General features: G+C 39.1%; 1 protein-coding gene across 3 annotated transcripts; it reads left to right on the top strand.

The window, feature by feature from the left end:
* The first annotated feature begins 9,782 nt into the window (after nt 1-9,782).
* On the top strand, nt 9,783-20,566 carry LOC140952753 (substance-P receptor-like). Of its 3 annotated transcripts, none has more exons than XM_073402193.1 (4): nt 9,783-10,115; nt 15,329-15,439; nt 17,566-17,795; nt 18,686-20,565. In XM_073402193.1, the coding sequence occupies exons 2-4, from the start codon at nt 15,412-15,414 to the stop codon at nt 19,526-19,528; spliced, it is 1,101 nt and encodes a 366-aa protein (XP_073258294.1). In that variant the 5' UTR covers nt 9,783-10,115; nt 15,329-15,411; the 3' UTR covers nt 19,529-20,565. The 3 variants fall into 3 exon arrangements, with proteins under 3 accessions (XP_073258294.1, XP_073258296.1, XP_073258295.1); XM_073402194.1 differs by lacking the exon at nt 9,783-10,115 and adding an exon at nt 12,571-13,018; XM_073402195.1 differs by lacking the exon at nt 15,329-15,439 and having other exon boundaries at nt 18,686-20,566.
* Nucleotides 20,567-20,783: the final 217 nt, after the last annotated feature.

The following is a 20,783-nucleotide window of genomic DNA, read 5'->3' as shown; positions in this document are numbered from 1 at the left end:
AGCCCTCGCCAAATTCAGATAGTGCCACTCAAGCTGTGTCTGCCGCGAATATATTCGTTCTTTTCTTCTTCTGTTTATCGTACCGTATTGTCCTGGCCCCGGTTGTTCAAACGTTAGTCCAGCGGATAAATATTACAGAAACCAATTGCACTATCCACTGGATAGTGATTTATCCGGTGGATAGCGTTATCCATCTTTCGAACAACAGGGGCCTGCTTAATTTTTAAATGTATATTGAAAAGCATATTTAGCGTTATTTCGACCACTGGATTTTTTTAAAAAAAGAACGGTTTTTTCGCATGCAAGTTAAACTTGGGACGGGAGTGCGGAGCGAAACCTTTGGACAATCGGGGGGGAAAGCGCCAGGCTAAAAGTGGGTTTTCCACGGTGTAAGTTCTAGGTAGGTCATCCTTCTAACCGAGCCAACTTTCTTTTTTTCCTTTAAACGGCTCGCTAGAAGTTTTTAAAGGAAATGTAGGAAACGTTGGCTCGCCCAGGATGATAGCTCGGGTGGGCGAGTAACCCTTTACCTGAGAAAAAGTTTAAAAATAGAAACCGATTCACTTCATCATAAGGCGTATTAATAACTATTTGCTGCCAAGCAAAGAAAACAAGACTTTTCCAAATATTGGCGATAACTGCATTAATTTGAGGGAAGATCTTTTCTAAAATTTAAAGTCAAATTGAAAACAACTTAAAGATATATCTGTCATATTGCCCCCTACGTATTCAATTTTACTTAAATTCGGAAACACTATTAACCACGTACCTAGCAGCATGGGCATGTTGATTTCATTAATTTCATTTTTTTTTTTTTTTTCAGGAAATATTTTACGTAAACATCAAATAACTATTTCTTATCTCAATATACATGGGTTTTCGAGGACGAAGTAAGTGCTCTGGCTAGCAGAAGTTAAGTGAATTGCCCTTGGCAAAATTCTTTATGTGTATTCGGCTGTACAGTGTTTACTAATGTTTCTTGATAGGAGTCTTTCAGGTCTTTGCCCTTTCATACGTCAGACCTTTAACGGTGCGTCTAAATAAGGAACTGAATTCTAGAAGCTAAGCTGACCGAAAGCTATTGGGTTAAAATCATACTCTCCGCACCGAGAAGGCCGTTGATTTTTGCTTCGAATCTGGTGAGTTTAAGTTGTAAAATCTGGTCAGGTATCGTACAGAATTCGATGCCTCAGGCCGAAAAAACATCATTTTATTTAGTGTATTTTAAGCTGAAAAACTGTCAGTCTTAAAGTTTGATTTTACATTACTTCTACTTTGTTTTGAAGAAAGACTGTGTGAGACTTCCCACTCCTCCCTTCTGGCATAATGGTTAATCGACTTTGATATGGAATTTTCAGTTTAACAGCTACATTTAGTAGAGAGTAATCGCTTCCAATTCATGCTGAGAAAAGGCGATAAGTTTCAAAAGCGGAGTACGCACTTAATATACCGGCAGTTCTTTCTAGAAAACAACAAACGCTTTTAACTCCTCACTTTGTTTAATGTAACTATTAGGATTTTGTCAAAAAAGCTCGGACTTACCAAAGTTAAAAACTGATCTAACTACAAGGATCAGTAAACGGTACTTTCATAAATTATACAGTTTAAATCCAGACTTTCGTAAACTGAAATATCGCTGTTGAAATTGTTGACCCAACTGCCTTTTCGAGAATTCGATCATGGTATAAATTTTATTAGGCGTGGCAAGCCTTAGTTTTATTCAGTTTCAACACTAAACACCGTTAAGACTCTGCAAAGGCAGAAAATGATTTTATCTTGATGTTAGAGAGCTAATGGTGCATCACATATCAGACATATGAAAACTTCGTTAAAGCAACAAACCAGAGTTCACTCTGTCAGTGATCCGCAACACCAAAAAACACCAGTCCTGATTTGAGACTTTGTTATCAAAAACTCTGAGCAAAATTTCCCGTCCACAATAAAGCAGTAAGAGCAGTACATCATAACCATTACGCTAGTCATTTTGATGCAAATTCAACCGATAAAATCAGTCTTTTGTAAAGTTTGTTTTGAAAACACTTAGAAACGTTCACATCAAATCCCCGGCCCCTCAAGGCCTTTCCCAGCAGAAAAAAGGCCGACTCGTAAACAAAGATTTTGCTCACTTCCAATTTTAATTGAAAAAGGTTTATTTTTTAATACTCCTGTTGCATGAAATACACTTTTTGATTTTAAAGAGAAGAGTTAAAATGTTTTAAACAAAATTACAATGCAGATCAAAGCTGGAGGCTAATTCTTCTCTCAGCAGGAAATCTCGACATACAATATGGCTTTGTTGCCATCAGTAATTGAGCATTATTAAATTGTAGTATTGATTATTTTATAAGTATCTGTAGGAAGATAGTTTTAAGGCCTTAAAGAGTTTTGTTGCTTCTTAGGAAAACATACATTTTTAAAGGGAAACTAAAGAAAATGACGCTCGAGTCGCTTGTACGAATTCTTGTTTCCGTGGTCCATTCTCAAACGTACGGTCAAAATTTCTAAAAACTACCTTTTTCCATAAATATTACAGAAACGAAAAATACTAGTATGGCGATATCCACAAAAGCCGCTAAGAAATTTGCTGAAAATTGTGTCCCCCAGTCCTTTAATTTATTCACTTTTGAGTTTCCTCATCATGCGTCCGCTGATGCCACGCCCGTGGTTGCACTGCGAGTGCATAAGACGATTTTTGCGGCGATTTCAGATCGTGGGCATTTTCGCCGTAATGTCGCCCCTGTTTTGAGCGAGCTCCACTACGCGACTTGTTGGGAATTTTCTCCTTAAGCGGCAGCAACCAAAACTCTACCATGACTGTATAGGTACGGCAACCACGACATAAAGATCGGAAAATTGCTGTAAAAAGTCGCCACGAAATCTCTTAAATATCGTTCTTAAAATTCTCACAATAATATCGCCTGTCAGGAGCCCATGGGCTCCTGCGCCTGTGTGAGTGGGCATCAAGAATTCAAGTTGTAATTAAGGCTTTTAAAACCGACTTTCCTTTACTCTGACCCTGTTTGTGTAAAGCCCTCTCCACAACACATCGCTTTTTCAGCAAAAGCATGCTGGCGAATTTGTTTTCCCGTTTCTAGCAACGAACGAGACACGAAGCAGGGAAGAGAAGGAAAGAAGAACAAGGGGAAAGTGGGTTGAACAGGCCTGAAAGGTTTTATATTTGAGCTCGCCTTCTCTACGCTGATAAAGAGAACTAAATTATAACACTTTCCCAGAGCCGCCGATTGTCAGGTTGATTCTACAGATTTGGCGAATTCTTCAGACCCAGCACAGCTGAAGTGTACGGAAAACTACTTTACAACCAAATCGGCGGCAACAATAGCAAATGAAGAAACAGTGTATGCCGAAAGTTAATCAGAACATAGACTGTTCCAGGCGTTCGAGCGCGGCGTTCAGATGGTGGGGAGCGAGTTACCAACGCAGGGAAAACGAGGGGAAAAAACGAGGGGAGCATTCTCCCCTCGTTTCTTTTTTCCTCGTCAATTTTTCTCCCGCGCTCTACTATCTGAACGCGACATGATTTCATTTAAGGATACAACCATTGTAAACCAATTGGAATTAACCCTGCCGGTTCCAAGTCTGACATGGGTAATGCATGACGTCAAAAAAGATAAGGGAGGACGTACAAAGCACAATTTTGTGCATAAATGGAAGAATTTTCTAAATTTTATTTACGTACGTTAAGTTACAAAAAAAAAAAGTACGCAGCAGTGGAAAATTTCTTAATCTCGCGATCGACAGGGTGGAAATTTTGGGCAAATTCATGCCAAATTTTAGGGGTTGCTCATTTGTATCCTTCTCTCGTCTATATAGATTAACCAAGAGAATCTGATCGCAGGTAAGAAAAGACGGTTAATTTAATTATTTTCTCTGAGTTTTCTTTTGGTTTGAAGAAGAGGTACCAAAGTGTCTTTAGGTTAGTCCAACTCTTGATTCCTACAATCAGCTGACTTCGCAGCTGATCACTTCATCGACAACTAGATCACTTGAATAACTCTAGATCTTTGCTGCTGTTTCTTTTGGAGGTATAGAAACGGGATATAAAGCTGTATTCACCTTTATAAAAACGAACATGGTCCATCGCAAGTTCGCCGGCAAAAACCCAAGCAGAATGGGATAGAACAAGAAAAATAAGGGCAAGCCAATCCAAGTCACAGAAGTTTAGAATTGTTTTAAAAGCCTAAACCTGATTTTTGCCTGAGTGTTAAAATAGGACTCAAATGACTGGTCATGGAAATTGCTTAAGCCTTACAAATATTCTAAATTAACTGATAAATCTTGAAAACTAGAATATGTGGCACCAAAATAACTTTCCTTTCGGGAGCTTATCAAAAAATACACTTAACACTATTGATGAGAATCAAATTTAATTTAATACTCTTCTACTGGTGTGGTGGAGGGGGAATACAATTAAGTCCCCATTCGGTCCAAAAGATGATGTAACGTTTTTAAACTCAACCCCGCAGCAAATAAACGCATCAAACATTAATCTGTAAAATCCCTCATGATAATTCCAGGTAGATTGTAGGAGAATATTAATATTGGAGTTAAACTGAGAATTTCCGTTCGTCGTACGGATTTTTTGCGGCCAAAATTAAAGGCCGTAATAAAAAAAACTGAACAAAAGACCGGTTTTCGACGCAAATAAGCCCGTATACTCACTTGTGCATGATCACAAATGGCTTAACTTAAAACTCAAAAACATACCTACAACTTTTAATAGTTTTTCGACTGTCAATTTTAGGCTGGTCATACTGTTTCAAACAAAGATGGCGTGAAGTTCAGCGCTTTCAGTTTTGCTCCATTAATTACTTGCTTTAAAGTAATTGCCAGGATGCTAAATTTGAATCACTGTTGGTAACTTAACTAATGTGTACATTCTTCTTTGTCAAATTAAGTGACTTTGATGTAGTAGGACCAGAAAACAAAGCTTGCCATTTCATCGGCAAACTTGTCAATGCAATTTCAAAGCCGGAACTAAAAGGTTAATAGGCCTTGACTAAAGACAGGATTTGTAATTACTTTTTAAAGAATACTTTCAATTCTAAGTTTGCTCATGTAGTAATAGGTCAAGGGATGCATGCCTGGCGTCGGTAATTTCTGTTTTGTCTTCCCTTGTTTGTTTGTTTTGTTTTGTGTTTTTCGGTTACAGCTGATTTGGCGGTGCCAGTTCAATAGGCCTAAACACTTTTTATCTTTGTTGTTTGACTTAATTGAGTATAATAATCGTATTCTGGGCTACGATGTCTCACATATCAGTCATATATAGTACCGAAAAATTTCCCTACCGCTTGTGCTTGATCCAACAGAAAAAGGCAGTTAGAGTCGCGGGTTTACTGATTAAGTAGTCAGGGGGGGATCTAGGGGGAGGGTGCAGGGGGTGCGCACCCCCCCCCCCCCCCCCCCTGAGATGACCTACGGTTTTCTAATACAACTGGTATTCTGCAACAAAAAAAAAACTATGTGGTTTATTGGTGTGGAAGTAGAGCAAGAGACGAGTGCACCCCCTCCTAAAAAAAATCCTGGATCTGCCCCTGGTAGTTTTGGGATAACTAAATAGTGAAGCTGATATCAAAGGCCCAAGGAATTCTGACTAGAACTGTAAGTTTAATGGCTTCATCTGCTTATTTTCAAGAGCACTGAAGAGCGGTTCCAAGAGTATTGAAGTGCGATTATGACAGTTTTATGACATTGGAACGCAAAATAGAAATTCTGGAGAAGGAAACTTGACAGGACAGGCGCTCTCTTTCTTTTCGAGGAAATCAACTTATTTATTACAATTTCGCCAGCCAACAGTCTGATCTCGTATAGGATTAAACCTCAAAAAGCAGGCACTAAAAATACAATTCTGTCGTCAAATTTGAACCATAAGCTAAGATCAGTTATCGAATCGACCCCTCGTCTACAAAATATGAACGGAGCACTCGTGTCCGCCCTAGCTTTTGGACTGGTTTATGGCGGCCACTAATTAATAAATTTTAAAAGTCAACAAGAACGATTGACTGCTAAGGAGACAAAAGCCCTTTCAACGGAATGTATTTATTTAGAGTGGCAAGTATGACAGAAAACGTAAATTCAGTAGCGTATACTTTTCACGGTTGTTAGCATTGTTTAAGGTTTCCAAGAGAGACTCTTTGACGCTTTTGTGTAGTCTTTCGCAATCGTGACCCATTTAACCTTTGTAGCAGTTATCTCTAAATCACATTGCATGCGGGAGACTCTCATCAACTTACGCCACAAGACTTCAATTCTCTCTATTCTGAACGTGAAAAGATAGTCCTTGGTTATCTATCCAAGCTGGTGAGTCGCTGAGAACTTCTCGGTGTGCAACAATAACTAGAATTTTTGTGTACTCATTTTTCCGGGTGGGTTGAAACTGAGATCGAATTCTATTTTCCTGAATTCCGCTCTTTTTCCTATACTCTAGAAAATGCAATCATAAAACTCAAATTTAAGTATATTCAGGTGCTGGTGAAAGACGCAAGAAAGATGCTATGATTGGGTCTTACTGCAGGTTAATTCAACGCTAGATAAGTATTCTTCTCAATTAATTATCTTTGTTTCTTTGAGTTTAAAATTGGCCGAAGGGCCAAGGGTGACGCTAATCAAAGTTTCTATCTTTAATTTTCAAAAAAGTTATTAGTGACAAATTTTCACCAGTTTGTCTTTAGTACTTATTGGAAACTGGGCGTGGCCATTTGGTGCCCATCCAACACACTTTCTCTGTGCATACTGGGACAACAGAAGTTACACACGCCTAGGACGAGGGACTCTTGACGCGAGGGTACCGAATTAGTCTACTTCATTTTTTTTTATGAACTATATAATAGATCTGTCGTTTTTAAACCATGTAAGTCTTCGCACTAATGGAACGAAATATCATGAGGAAGGCTCAAATGTAAAAGGACAGTTCAGTTAAATCTTATTATTAAATTAGACGATTACTGGATTATTTTTTAATAATAATAACAATTTTATTGAACTTTAAAAAAATATGTACATAATTTACAGAAATATTTGAAGTAAGAATTAAGCACTATCAGGAGCCGATTTAAGAATTATATGAATCATAAAAATAGCAATCACTGTGACAATAAAAATCTCGCAAATCTTCTGGCTTGCGGCTCAGATGCAGTCAAAGACTCTTGCAGGCAGTCCAGAGTTTTAAATATGGTCATTTCAATAGAGAATTATCCGTCTCTGATATTAAAAAGAAAACAAGTTTAAAAAAGTAAAATCTCGTATTCCTAAATTCCTAATTCTTTAAAAATCCTTAAAAAGATTAATTCGGGCAGGCTCTAACATCATCGATCTTTAGGTTTGAGTCAACAAAGTCTAGCTGTCTTCTTCTGGATCTTGAGCCTCTCAAGCATAGTGTCGTAGAGAGTAGGATGGCGAAAGATAAATTGCGCTTGAGTAACTTTCTCCCTTCTTATTTGCGATCAGCTCCGCAAGTCTGCTGTGGTACTCAACACACTCATCTGCCATTCCACCTGTGGTCGTGAAAACTAGGGGAGTGAACGTTCCCTGTTCGATCTCCATGACTCTTTCCGCATACTGCCTCTTCTTCTCGTTCTCATGCTTCTTGTAGATCTGTTTAGGAGTCAAGTCTCTGTAAGAGTCTGCATTAGGGTGACACACCCGAACGTCGAAGAATGCAGATCTCTGTCTCTCCCAAAAACCTGGAGCATGAATATCCAAACGGGCATTAGGAGCTTTGTTAGCGCCATGATTTAATGTCTCCCAAGTGACCTCCTGAAGGACCGGATTGTCCCTTTACTATCTACCTGCCTTCTGGTCCGAGCTTAGATATTTGATACTAATTCTGTGAATTACTCACTTGACCTGTTTTTTTATTATCATTTGTTTGACAAAGCTGTGGATAGTAGACACAAACTGAGATGACCCATAATCAGTGACAATACCAAGACCCTTCTATCCTCTCTTGACGATACCAGAATGAGCTCATTTTCTTTTGACATAGCATCTTCAATTGTCGGCTATTTTAGTAGCGAACGCCGCTACCATACACAACACACGAGCAAGAGAAAAGCCAATATGTCGCCTGCTCGTTCCAGATATTAAAAAAATTGCATAGTTATGTGTTTTATAGCGGTCAGATGACGGGTATTCAGCTACCCGCCGCCATTTTTTATTTCCCTGAGGGAACTGAGGGTTACAAGGCGGCTTAACAGAGGTCGGAGAATGACCAACGATTTCCTTTTTATTGCTCTCAAGTTATCTTAAAAAAGCAGATGTTTATCAAAATCAACAACCAGTTCCGTCAAGTGTAATTAACGATATCGTCAAGATAACTTTGAAAGAAAACTTTTAATTAGTTCATAATAGTTTTTCTTTAACCTGTCGTAGATGTGTATGTTCGTTTCTTTCGATAGTTCGCGCATTTTTCCGATCAAAACAGCCTTACAAAGCGTTTATGCGTTCCAGTTTTGGCCCATGCATGGGGATCTGCAGAATTGCTTTAACCTACTCGGTCAAGCTGGGGCTTGATGGCTTGTAGCTGCGCTGCTGAGGGGGCAAACAACTGCTGTTGTACAAGTTGCCAAATAAGTTGAAACTCTTACTTTCGTTTTCAATACCCAGACTATATATTTTTTTATTGTACTGAACTGTTCATTGAAGATAAATGGAACTTTTGGGTGACATCTTAGTGAAATCTCGTCTCTCTATCGTGCTCAAGGGATTTTCCTTGATTCTGTCCTTATCTAATATTATGACCTTCCTAACCTTTTTCTTTGATGTTCAATCTTATTCCCTTGTCGGTAGTAAATTACATGTACCTTGCGCCCAGATTTCAAGTAACTTAAATATAACAACTTAAAGTAGCTGTGATCACAAGAAAAATTAAATGAAACAATTTTCGCCTAGCTTGAAGTAAAAACAAAACCAACAAGACTCGGACCCTGGGCAAAAACGCTGTAAGCTTTAGAATCGCAGTACGAGAGATCTAATCATTCAACCAATCAGTTCATTATAAGTCGAGCCGTTTCACTTGTGTTTGGTAGTCACAAGAGCAATACTATTTACAGAGATGCTATCTATAGTCATATATTGCCTGAAGAACAATTGTGGAAGAAATATGGAAAAATGCTTATACCCTTGCTGTGCTATTATGTTGGGCAATCTCTTTTGTCCACGAAGGAGTTCGTACAAATTGATCAGATTGATCCACGAACTTTTAAAAAGAGACATTGGTCGTACCAAGAGGAGGGGGGGCTTAGCTTTTCCTTGCCTCTGCATAGGTGTAGGCATCTGTCTGAGGTCAAACACAACAAGTCCAGCATTATCCCTATCCTCGCTGATTCATCTTTTACAAAGGAAGTTTTAAGAATTTTTATATAGATCCTGGCAATCAAATCAGAGATCTTATCTGATTTAAACCAGCGATCTCTCTAAAGAGGCCGCATAGTCTGCACATCATCTGATTGCACTTACTTATTTACACACCGACTAATCTACTCCGCCCATAAGAGAGCTAAGAGTATAAAAGCTACGATACGTTGGCCACTTAATCGTTCACTTTTATGCGTTCTGGCATTTTTTCCATCTAAAACCATCTCATCCAATTTGATCATCGGTAACAAGTTTGTTTCGGTCTTCCTACACCTTCCCCTTGAGAGCAGATACCAATCTGTTCACATGATTTTCCTCGATGCGCTTCCTCTTCTACCTCGAATCCTGTCACTTTCAAATGCGGCTAAAATCCTGACGTGGTTGAAGTACTTTTAAGATCATGACATGATCTCGGCAAGAGTTTCGTAGCTTCCGGCAGGCTTTGAGGTGGCCGAATGAGGAAAACAATTTTCTGATTAACAATGTGTTGCTATATTTGTGACGCAAAGATGACGTGTTTGTCAACCAATGACAGGTCCGCTTTACTTCCAGACACTTTCAAGAAACGCTTTGGGCTCAACACGTTCGTCAAGAGGACAGTTTTGCTTGCGTTTGTAACAGGCGTTTATGGCGGAAGGACAGCGTCTTTAGTGCTTCTCTTTTAAACCTAAGAAGAATCCTGGCATTTGGAAAGACATCTGGTTTGGCCAAATCTTTCACTATTTCTGACAATCGCTTATAAGGTATGTGACCTGAAAGTAAATACAACTGTTTGTTGATTGTTTATTTTTCGCAGTTTAGCAGTATTTTATCCGTGAAAATAATTTTCAATGTTTGCTTGTTTTCTTCGATCGAAATTCCTCATGGAATGTACCGGAACATGCGACATGGAACGAATACGTTGGTAGCTTCAAATCATTTTTGAATGCGTTTCTTCAATACATGGCGATAAAACACTGATTTGTTTTTAAAACCTAATCTGTTCCAGTTTTGTGGTAAATTAAAATCGAAATGCGAAAATAAAAGAGCTAAAAGCAACTGAGTAAGCACTGACAACTCATGAACGTCTTGGTTATGATATAACCGTGTCCCGTCTCCAACTCATCATTCGGTCATTACAGATACAGATCTACACTTATTTTGGTGTAACGCGAATTTATGCCATTATCTTAGCCCAGTTTATGTTATTTTTACGTAAGTATTTTTCGTGGCCGCTCCTCCATTTCTCGATCTACTGAATTTAATGAAATTTACAGCAGTCACCGAACACTCCCATGTTTCAAAGTTTTTTCGCATCGATCCCCTAGACCCTCTGAGTACATTCGCTATGTAAAACTCACTCAAGCCTCTCAAGCTTCTTGACTCAAACCCTTGTATTTATAACATCTCGAAGGCTACCAGCGATTTCCACTAAAACTTCCATCCTCGTCTCTGACCCCCCGCGGGCCCTTTACAATGGATCATCTTGAGGCGGATTACAAACACACGTCGACCATTGGCAAAGATAAAATGCTTCATATTCTATGGTTTGGTTATCATATCAGTTCTAAGTTCGTGTCAAAGAAAAATTCTAAATTTATTTTTGTATTTCATGGTTAAAAATAATGTGATTCAAAAAGGCTTTGAAAGCGAAATTTCTATGAGCCCGTTTTGGAGCGCGATCAGACACGCTAGTGTACAGGGCGGATAAAGGTTGGGCGGTGAAACGAGCGCTCCGCTCTTCATTTAATGTGTGATGCGGAGTAGGACTGGCACGAGCGCTCTTTCCGCGCTTCCGGTGCGCTTGAAGGCCGGCGAAATTTTCCTTTTTGCAAACCGGAAATCCTATTTTCTTTCTGTAATTTCAGGCTACAATGTTAAATAGATAAATTCGTTTCATAACAATATCAATAAACAGTTTCATATGTTTGTGTCTGTACGTCTATGGGTCAAACTTGTTGGTCGTATAATGCCAAAATTTGAGTTTAATTTGAAAGTGTTGAATACCTCCTCCTTCCACTAAATATCACCTAATCGTCTTTCACCGTTTCGTTTGCAAAAGCTTAACACTTCTTAACCTCAATTTTTACATATGTTAAAGGGGGATAAATTTTATATAACATAACAAAAAATTAGATTGATATATATTGATATAGTGGCGTTGTACTTGTTCAAACTTTGCTTCTCGTTTGCAACGCGACATGGCGATTCGCGCAATGCGTTGCAAATCCGGCAACCGCATGTAAACAGAATTTATTGAGGTTAGTTGTAAGGTTTTTTCTCCGTTTTTCTCTCTAAAACAGAACAAGGTAAACAGTAAAAACTGAGGGGAAACTAATTTTGAAGTTTCGAAGAAACAGAAAGACGTATGAGATGTTTTTTCAAAATTAAAAAGAAGGACGATGGTGATTGAAATTAGCATAATTTCACCTTGCACGAGCTGCACGCATTTATAAAATATACGTCATCTAGTTATGAAACACGATCTGCTGTCTTTTAGTTTTGCCATGGATGACATGGATGAGATTTTCCTTCGTGCTTTAGACAGTACTTAGTTGTTTTTGTTTTGGAATAACATCGACATTGGCGAGTAGCAGAACGAAAATATAATTCAGTGGTAGAGTCATGGAAGTAATAAAAGAAACCCTTTGAAAGAAATGTTTGTCTACTCCAACTAAACCTCCCGCAAAAAATAGCAACATTTGCCTCTCGGAGACAGCGTACCAGCACAAAGGAACGAGGAAGAAGTGAAAGAAAACAAATTATCAAGGCGCCATAATTCAGTGACAGCGGCAGCGTCTTATGTTCAAACCACATCGCAAGCCCCGACCGAAGTCGAAAACAAGCGACATTTCTAAACATAGTGCCAGTCCACTGCATCACACCTTTTTGCTCGGACGCGCTCGTTTCACCGCCCTACCTTTATCCGCCCTGCTAGTGTACGTAGGTGGCGCCGACTGCACGCTGTGAAGACGTTTAAAGCGGGCGGCCATCACTTTGCTTCCCTGAGCGATAAAACAGACCAGAGTTCTGGAGTTGGTGATAGTCGCAAAAAATAGAAAAACTTGTGGCTATGATGAAATTTAGATGTAAGTTCATTTGTTTAATTTTAATATTTATTTGTTGATTTAATATATTCTAAAAGAAACACAATAATAATGCGGAAGGGTCAGTGGTTGCAGATTATGCTTGATAAAAAAACATTGAAATTTGACTTTGATGGTACTTTTACACTGCAGTACGGTGCTGAGGTTTTGTCGAACAAGACGACTCCAGATCTCCTGGGAATAAAGAATCCCTGCCCTACAAACACGCCTCAAAACTGCGACCAAAACATAGCCTACGGCCTTATACTAAAAAAACAGACGCAAAATAGGTACCTAATTAGCTTGTGGTCGGCAAAATTTATTTCTGGTACAAGAAACGTTTTATCCAATTAACACTACTCAGTGACACAGAGAGTCAGGCAGTGGCTGGTGATTACGAGCAGCCGTTAGCGGGCGGAAATTTTAGACAAGGAGATGAAAGAAATTAACACCTGCTCCCACACAGCTACGATGCGTCGTAAAAACTATTCGTTCAGTAGATACTTCACGCATCGTAGATGAATTTGACGCGGAGATTCCTCAAACCGCTGGGTCGTTTTGACACCAATTTTATGACAAAGGTATAGTTATATATATAGTCAATTAGCAGAGCGAGAAAATACTCGAGTGTTTAAAAGGAGGGACGAAGCGTGAAAGGAATCCTTGTATTTCGCTCTGTGTTGTCCCGGAAGAAAAAAAGGGACTACACACGTAGTCGATCTGTCTTAAAGAACTGAACAACATCTTCATTGGGAAAACATAAAAACTACAGGTAATTGCGAAACGTCCATAGCGGCGAGGAGCGAGGATAGATGGCTGTTTTCTCAGGGTAATCACTCTGTTTAATCTTAGTGGCCATCAGGATCTCTTGGGAAAACCGTCTCCATAAGTTATCGTAGTGACGTAAGGTGTGGATTATGTGGGTCTCAAACTGGTCCTGATATTTCTGTAGTGACGTAGGTATTCCTCGTCTCCTAATCACCGCTAAACACCTTTGCGTCTTCGCATAAATGCTAACCGACACAGGGAACTTGACCTTTCCCGGCCTCCTTAAAGCGGGATCCGCGACACCAGTTTCACTGTATTAGAAACCTTACTCGGATTGAACGTAGATAGCTGGCCTGGAAGTCTCTTATGGCATGTTTCTTTGCAAAAGTTACTCCACGGGTAACTGAACCCATGATCGCGAGCCTCGATAGTGACGTCCTTACTTTGTAGTCGCGCTGGCTGGGATAAGAACTGGACGGATTTTAAGACAAAAGGTGGACTGCAATTAGTCTAGATTGGACACAGCAGTTCATAGCCATCAACCTGCAAGAAGAATAGCCAGTAAGCCAACGATTCGCCGAATCCAAGTGGTTTGCGATACATGCAATCGGCAGTGAAACCAGTCTACGGTTCCCTGTTTGAGCGACCCAAATAACGTCCAAATAATGGCGTTGCTAGCTTTGAAATTAATACTTCAGTTGCCGGTACGTGAACGAGAGGTGAAATAGGAACTTCACCCGGAACTGCTGATGGGGGCAGGAGGCACAGACAACAATTGGCTTTCACTTCCAAAGCTATGAACGTCAAATATAATAACAAGATTCCTCTTTTACATATTTTCAAGCTGAAATTTCAGTCTGAATTTCCATGCTTATTGCTCATATATTTATCATTTCATCTTCATTTTTCCTAGGTATATTTTTAAGCTTTCATTTGGAGGGCGCTGCACCAGTATCGGAGAGGTCTTTTCGCAAATGCATATGCTGGTTTTTAACTGAGCATTTGGTTTCTGTATAGTGTAACAGTCCACACCACAAAACCAACCGATCGACCAGATTGGAGGGACAAAAATGCACGCTTTTTAAGACCCGAAAACAAATTTAAGGAGATAATAAATTACCAGAAAATGTGAAACACTGTTCAAAAAATTGCGATCAATGAGACCAGTCACGCCAGATTGGGCTTGTGTAATGTTTCCTTTCGAAATCCATCTTCTATCTTGCGCACGCTACTCGTTTCATCCTCAAAACACTACAGTCTTTGTATTCTTTACACATGAAGAAGTATTATAATTGCAACCTCTTTTAAATTTTTCTTTTGCCCGCTTCATCCACTGACTTTGATACATGCAATCCTTTTGATCTCTAAGAAGTTATCTTCCCTCTAAGACGCCTTATGCCGTTCTAGAAAGAACCAAACTATCATGGCTCTTGAAAGGACATTTTAGTCAGTATGACTTGTTTCAACTTGCATTTGTATAATTACTAACGAGTAAATACAACAACTTAGCACTTGTTTTGCCGGTTCACCCTGACGTACTTTGATTTTATCTATCATTTCTCAGCAATAAATTATGTTTTAAAGCTATTCAAAAAACGTTTTGTTCCAGAAAAAGAGTTCGCTTCATTAAAATTCATTGTCTGTTTGATGGACTTTCGTCCTCAATTACGTTCTTTGTCAGTCACTTGTCTTCTCGTAAACACTGATTTCCAGCCTTATTAAATCTGTCTGCTGGCTTGTAAGCCATCGTTTATATGCTCTCAACAGAATTTCGACATGACGATGTGCCTTTAAGCCAACCTCTAGCCACTCACTGAAGTAGTTCGAGCGCGGGATTGCTACGATTTTGATCGCGTATGTCCATTGTGTCGAAAAGCGTATCAAGTAGTGAAGCCGTTCATATATTGTCGAGATTCGAGAGGTTGACAGGCTTTTCTGAAGAGGTGGACGTCTAACTCTGATTGAAGTTAGCTCAGCTGCCAATATTATTGATGAGCGTGGACTTAAAAAACGGGCTGTCGTCAATTATTCCATGACGCATACTGCTCGCAAATGAGTTTCAGAAGCGGTTTTGTCACAGTTGCTATACGAGCTGAAGTTATCATTTGCTGTACTTTTTGCAGAAAAAGCAGAGAGCTTCAGGAGTTTTGATCAAGCATTCCAGAATACCAGATCAGCGGTACGGGAAGGTGAAAAGTTAATCAGCATGGCAACAAATAACACCTCTGCGGAAGGTGCGTAACGTTCTAACTGAATAATTTACTTTTCTTCGGATCTGTTATTCACACAAACTTTTCGAATTAAAACAAAAAATAGTTTTAAGAACGAACCCTTCATGAAACATATCTGCCCAACAAAAGCATCAAGCTTGAATAAAATTGCCAATCTGTCCCCAAGAGGAAAAAAGATAAATCTGTGAAATAAAACTATAACCTTATACCACACGCACACATAGCATTTTAATTTTCATATCATAACTTTTATTGTTACAGTAGTTTTATGTATGGGTTTTGTCACAAGTGTGACCTAAATTTATTTCTTAACGTCCATTTAGATCAAGCCATCGCCTACTCTTAACTCTAACTTAACTTAAGGCTGTATGACTTTTCTGGGTATTGTAACTGAATTTTAAATCACTCAGGCCCAATACCTTAAAAGAACCAGATATAACGAGAGTTTCGTTGCAGGCTGTTTAAAATAGATTTAGAGCATGGTTTGCTTTCAGGGAAATTTTGGTAAAATTTTATTTTAATTGGTAAGAAGTCCTTTTTTTTCTTGCAAATGTCTTTTTTGTCTTTAAAAGTAAGTAGTGTATTTAAATTTTAAATTAAACTTTTTGTCATGTGGCGATCAAATTGTACATACGACGACAGAGTTTCCCCTCCGTTTGCTCTTCGTGTCATTTTTCCTGATAGAAATTAAGAGATAAAATGCAATGGAAATGGAAAATTTATATAAGCACAGCTCCTATCTATTTCCAAATGTGGATTTTTTTCATAATAGTGTTTGGTAGCTACTGAAAACATAACTAATTTTATTACCGTATGAAAATTAAATGAACAAAAGCTGTCATTTTTTTACGAACATCCATTAATAAAAAGATGTCAGGTTTTGAATAATTGAAGCTTACCGAAATTTATCTCCCAACATATTTTTTTTTCAAGGAAATCGGAAATAAAATAAAAAAAGATACAGAAAGAGATGTCTTTTGATACACATGATTTTTCCCTTTTTTATCATCAAGGGAAAAAACACAAAGAAATATCATTTGTAGATACGTTATGATGTAAATAGGTCTCTTACGCGACCAACTGCTCCTGTTATCTAACTTGTTTCAATTCATACTTGCTGTATTCAATATCAAGTTAATATTCTAGGATATTCTCATCTTACCGAAAAAAAAGGTTTCTGTTGAAATTTTGTAATGTAGACGTTCTCCTACTTTTATTAAAAATGGCAAATAAAAGCAGGTCGAGCGAGGAGAAGATTGGCAAATAATTCTTGCCAAAGCCGATTAGGAGCGATGCGAATTTCGTGGTGTTTAATTGAACTATGTGACGTAGATCTCTTTGATCATCGTTCACGTAATCAATACTGATTTTGTTTTAAGTTTTTTCTCGAGACATTGAATGGTTTAATTTACAAAACCATAAAATTATTTTTCATACAGTTACTAACTAAAGTGACGTGACTGAAGTTCACGTGTTTCTTACTTAAAACGTTTCCCAGATGTCCTAAGTTTTCTTCATTCTTGGTCGAGTCAAGATCTAGCAGTGGCAAAATAATGGCATGATTTTATTAGCCTTAAGCATCTGCCATGTACTGACAAAAAGTGTACTAACTGCAAAACTAATGATCGATTTCTCGGCATTCCACGCCTCCTCATTTCCTTTCCAGCATGATGAATGTTGCTCGTGATCATCTTCTTAGCGTCTGCTCGGAACACTGCTTTTTGACTCTTCTTCACAACGTTCCGGTTCGTAAAGCTGTAAATCTAGCCTGCGCGTGCGTAGCAGTTGGTTTCTTGGTATGTTTTTCGTTCGTGTTTCGTAAATTAAGGGAAACAGCCACAAGAAAGCCAAGCTGAGCTGAGGTTCAACGAAGAAACGATGGGGGAACGTGTTACCTTGGGTCAGCTTTTCGGGTAGCTGTATCTCTTACTTATTAACGAAATTCAAACGAGATTGATTTTCACTAGCGCTCGCGTTTCGCTCGCGCTGCTATCCATGAGGGAAAGTGAAGGACTACTCGTAGTCTTCTCGCAAAAAAACCGCCTGGTACGTAAGCTATTGAAAATCGCTTACAGTGCAAGCTACAATGTAGTTTTAATAATCAAGCTTTGGATATGTTTTTCTTTCAGGTTTAATAAATGCAACCCAAGCCACCCCCACCCACTCCCCACTTCAAAAGGGAGTTACTGTGTGGATGACTTTGGCCTACGTTGTGATCTTTGTATTTGGTTTCTTTGGTAACGCATGCGTTATATACATCGTGGCTACTCGAAGGAGAATGAAAAGCACTTTCAATTTTCTGATTGTAAACATGGCTATTGGGGATCTTCTTGTTTCACTGTTCATTATGCCAACGGAGGTAAGCGTTTTTGGGTTTTAAAAATCAAGAGTTAAATGTCACAAGTTTTCCAATTAATTGCGTTTTCTTCGTCAATTGCGAGGTATTGACAACAAATCTGTAAAACAAATGTCTTATTTGCAGAATTCGGACTGATCAAGACAAACAAAAGGGAATTAATAGCATTTTTACCAACTTTCACAAAAATTAAAATTAACGGTTTGAGAAAAGCCGGGCTTGGGCGGCGGTTTTCTAGAAATCAGCTTTTCACGTAGATCATCCTTAAGTGCACTACATTATATTCAAGATGTATTAGAATTGCTATATTTATCAATTGATGGATAGTTATTCTCAAAAATGGTGAAGCGCACTATTTACCTACTTGAGAAAAACATGCATTCGTCGCACATTGTATAAGGCTATGTTCACTGTACTGGATAACTTTTCGTGCAGACACGAATACGTATCCTGTATAGCGTGAACGGCAAGGGTACAGAACTAAAACAAGTCGTTCACACACATCAAAGATCGCGCAGGAGCGGAACGTGCCCATAATGACTATAGCCTGAGAAAACAGCCGACATTTGGCGACGCCACCACTGGTTCCCCGCCAAATGACGTCTGAGAAACGAGCGCAGAAATTCCATACTGATGACACGTCACTACCCAGATCTGGGTAGTGCTTCTGATTGGTCGTGCAGCGTGGGAAATTTGATTCAGCCAATCAGAAGCACTACCCAGATCTGGGTAGTGACGTGTCATCAGTGTGGAATTTCTGCGCTCGTTTCTCAGACGTCATTTGGCGGGGAAACCAGTGGTAGCGTCGCCAAATGTGGGCTGTTTTCTCAGGCTATAATGACTATGAAATTAATAGAGTTTCACTTGATTAGTTCATTTTCTTTCGTTTTCAGGTAAAATTTCTTTACCTGCGACAGACCTGGTTCTCTGGTGGTTTTGGTTCCGTCACGTGCAAGTTCGTCAATTTCGCTGGGGTATTATCCATCGCTGCTACGGTCATTACTCTTATTTTTATCTCATTGGATCGCTTCTTCGCCATTCTTCATCCGTTTGCGGATGTCCCGGTTATTCGCAACACCAAACTTGTGACAACCGTGATCTGGATATCGTCGTCGTTGTATTTTTCACTCTATCTTGTGCTCTTTGACAGTGTTCCAGAAGCGGATGGTAAGTGGCATTGTAAAATGGTGTGGAGCTACCTATCGCAAAATCGCAACACAAGGCTCCAAATAGCTAGGGCCTATTTTATGACCCTGTTTGTGGTCCTTTATTTATTCCCCCTTTCCGTCATAGCAGGGCTGTATATTCCCATTGGTCGCCGCCTCTGGTCACGTGAGATTCCCGGAGAGTCAACTGCCACACAAAAACGACAAAACCGTTCGTCAAAGCGCAAGGTATTGCGCATGCTCATTATCGTCGTGATGACCTTTGCACTGTGCTGGCTACCAAGTCACGTAATGCATCTGCTCTCATACTTTTTCACTGAAGAATATCACTCACTTCTTGCTGTTGGACACGTGGAAACCAGTTTTTACTTCTTGTCCCATGCCAATAGTGCAATTAATCCGTGTTTGTATATTTTCCTCAACCAAAGATTTAACCACGAATTCAAAAACATTCTCAGATGTATATGTTGTCGTGCACCTAAAGATGACGTCATCAAGGATAAATCAGTTTACCAGGCGTCTACAACTGGGGGAACGATACTCTTGCGCAAACACAGTTCTTCCACTTAAACACCGATAAGATTACCCCCAGAGTCAGTATGGTCAGCGGACATAAATTCAGTTTTGCTGCTGACCAAAAGTATTGTGGACTACAAAGTAAGATTACAGTCCTGAACTCACTCTTAATGAAGATCTCTTTAGGGTAAACACTCCCTCAAGCCCCGATTTTTTGCTTCTGACATACATGGACAACGTTTCCGGCTCTATGAAAGACTCTACTGGTTTTCACGCCGTTTGTCCGAGATAGAGTTGACTTTTTCACTAAATATATACTTGTGGTCATGGGATTGTAACTTCTGATGGTGCACCCCTAAGGTAAAGAAAATATCACCACATGGTCCATTCCTTTAATAGGCAGTAGTCTCAGACTAGCATGAAACCCCTGATGCAAAGTATAAGGATGCATAAGGTTGCGTGTGCGAAGATCGCACCCAGGCGTCAGAGCATAACAGGTTAATTAATGTCAGGATCGTGTAAACCTCTATCAGGATTCAGCATTATGAATTCATAAGCGCTGCTAAGATAAAGTACTGAAGGAGATAAGCCGTTTGTAACCAGATACAAACAAGCTGAGGTCAAAGAGGCTTCTCTTAAAGTGATAGTGTCATCAAGCAAACAAAAATTGCTTGTAACCGGAAGGAAATTTACTAACAGTCAGGGGCACCCAACGAGAATATAGTTCAAAACCACTTAAACATAGCATTGTTGAACGTATTTTAGTATTTAAACGGTAGATATAGGCATATTTTTATCCCCTAATAATATTTCATCTGTTCTAGCTGAAAGTCTAGTGATCCGAAAATTATAGGGATCAAAACTTACCTTTTCGAAAATTTCAGCCCGAAAAAAGGCTCCCGAAAATTCTAGGTGACCTTTTTAGGGTAAAAATCCGTTGAAAATGGGCAATTATACCATTTTTTTAGATGTTCGAATATCCTAGGAGAGCAGGCAAGCAAAAAATTTTACAACAAATGTTCCGAAAATTCTAGATCTCAAATCGTCTTGCGAACAGATATTTTCCAAAAATTGTCGTTGGGTGCCCCTGAACAGTGCCTTGGTCTCTCTAAAATTACAACATTAGTTGATAACAAAGTCTTTGACCAGAGACGGCGAAGAAAGAAGCGACAAAAACTTGAAAAAGCCAGGCAGAAGTTTCCGGTTTGACTGTTGTGTTATTCGTGACAAAAAAAAAACCTCAAAAGCCAGCGAGTATGGTTTACTCACCAGAGTACCTTCATTCTCTTAACGTAATTCAGAGTCACAT

This window comes from Porites lutea, chromosome 11 (assembly GCF_958299795.1).
Source record: "Porites lutea chromosome 11, jaPorLute2.1, whole genome shotgun sequence".
NCBI lineage: Eukaryota > Metazoa > Cnidaria > Anthozoa > Scleractinia > Poritidae > Porites > Porites lutea.
The sequence above is the reverse complement of the archived record's forward strand: the minus strand, read 5'-3'. Positions and strand labels throughout refer to the sequence as shown.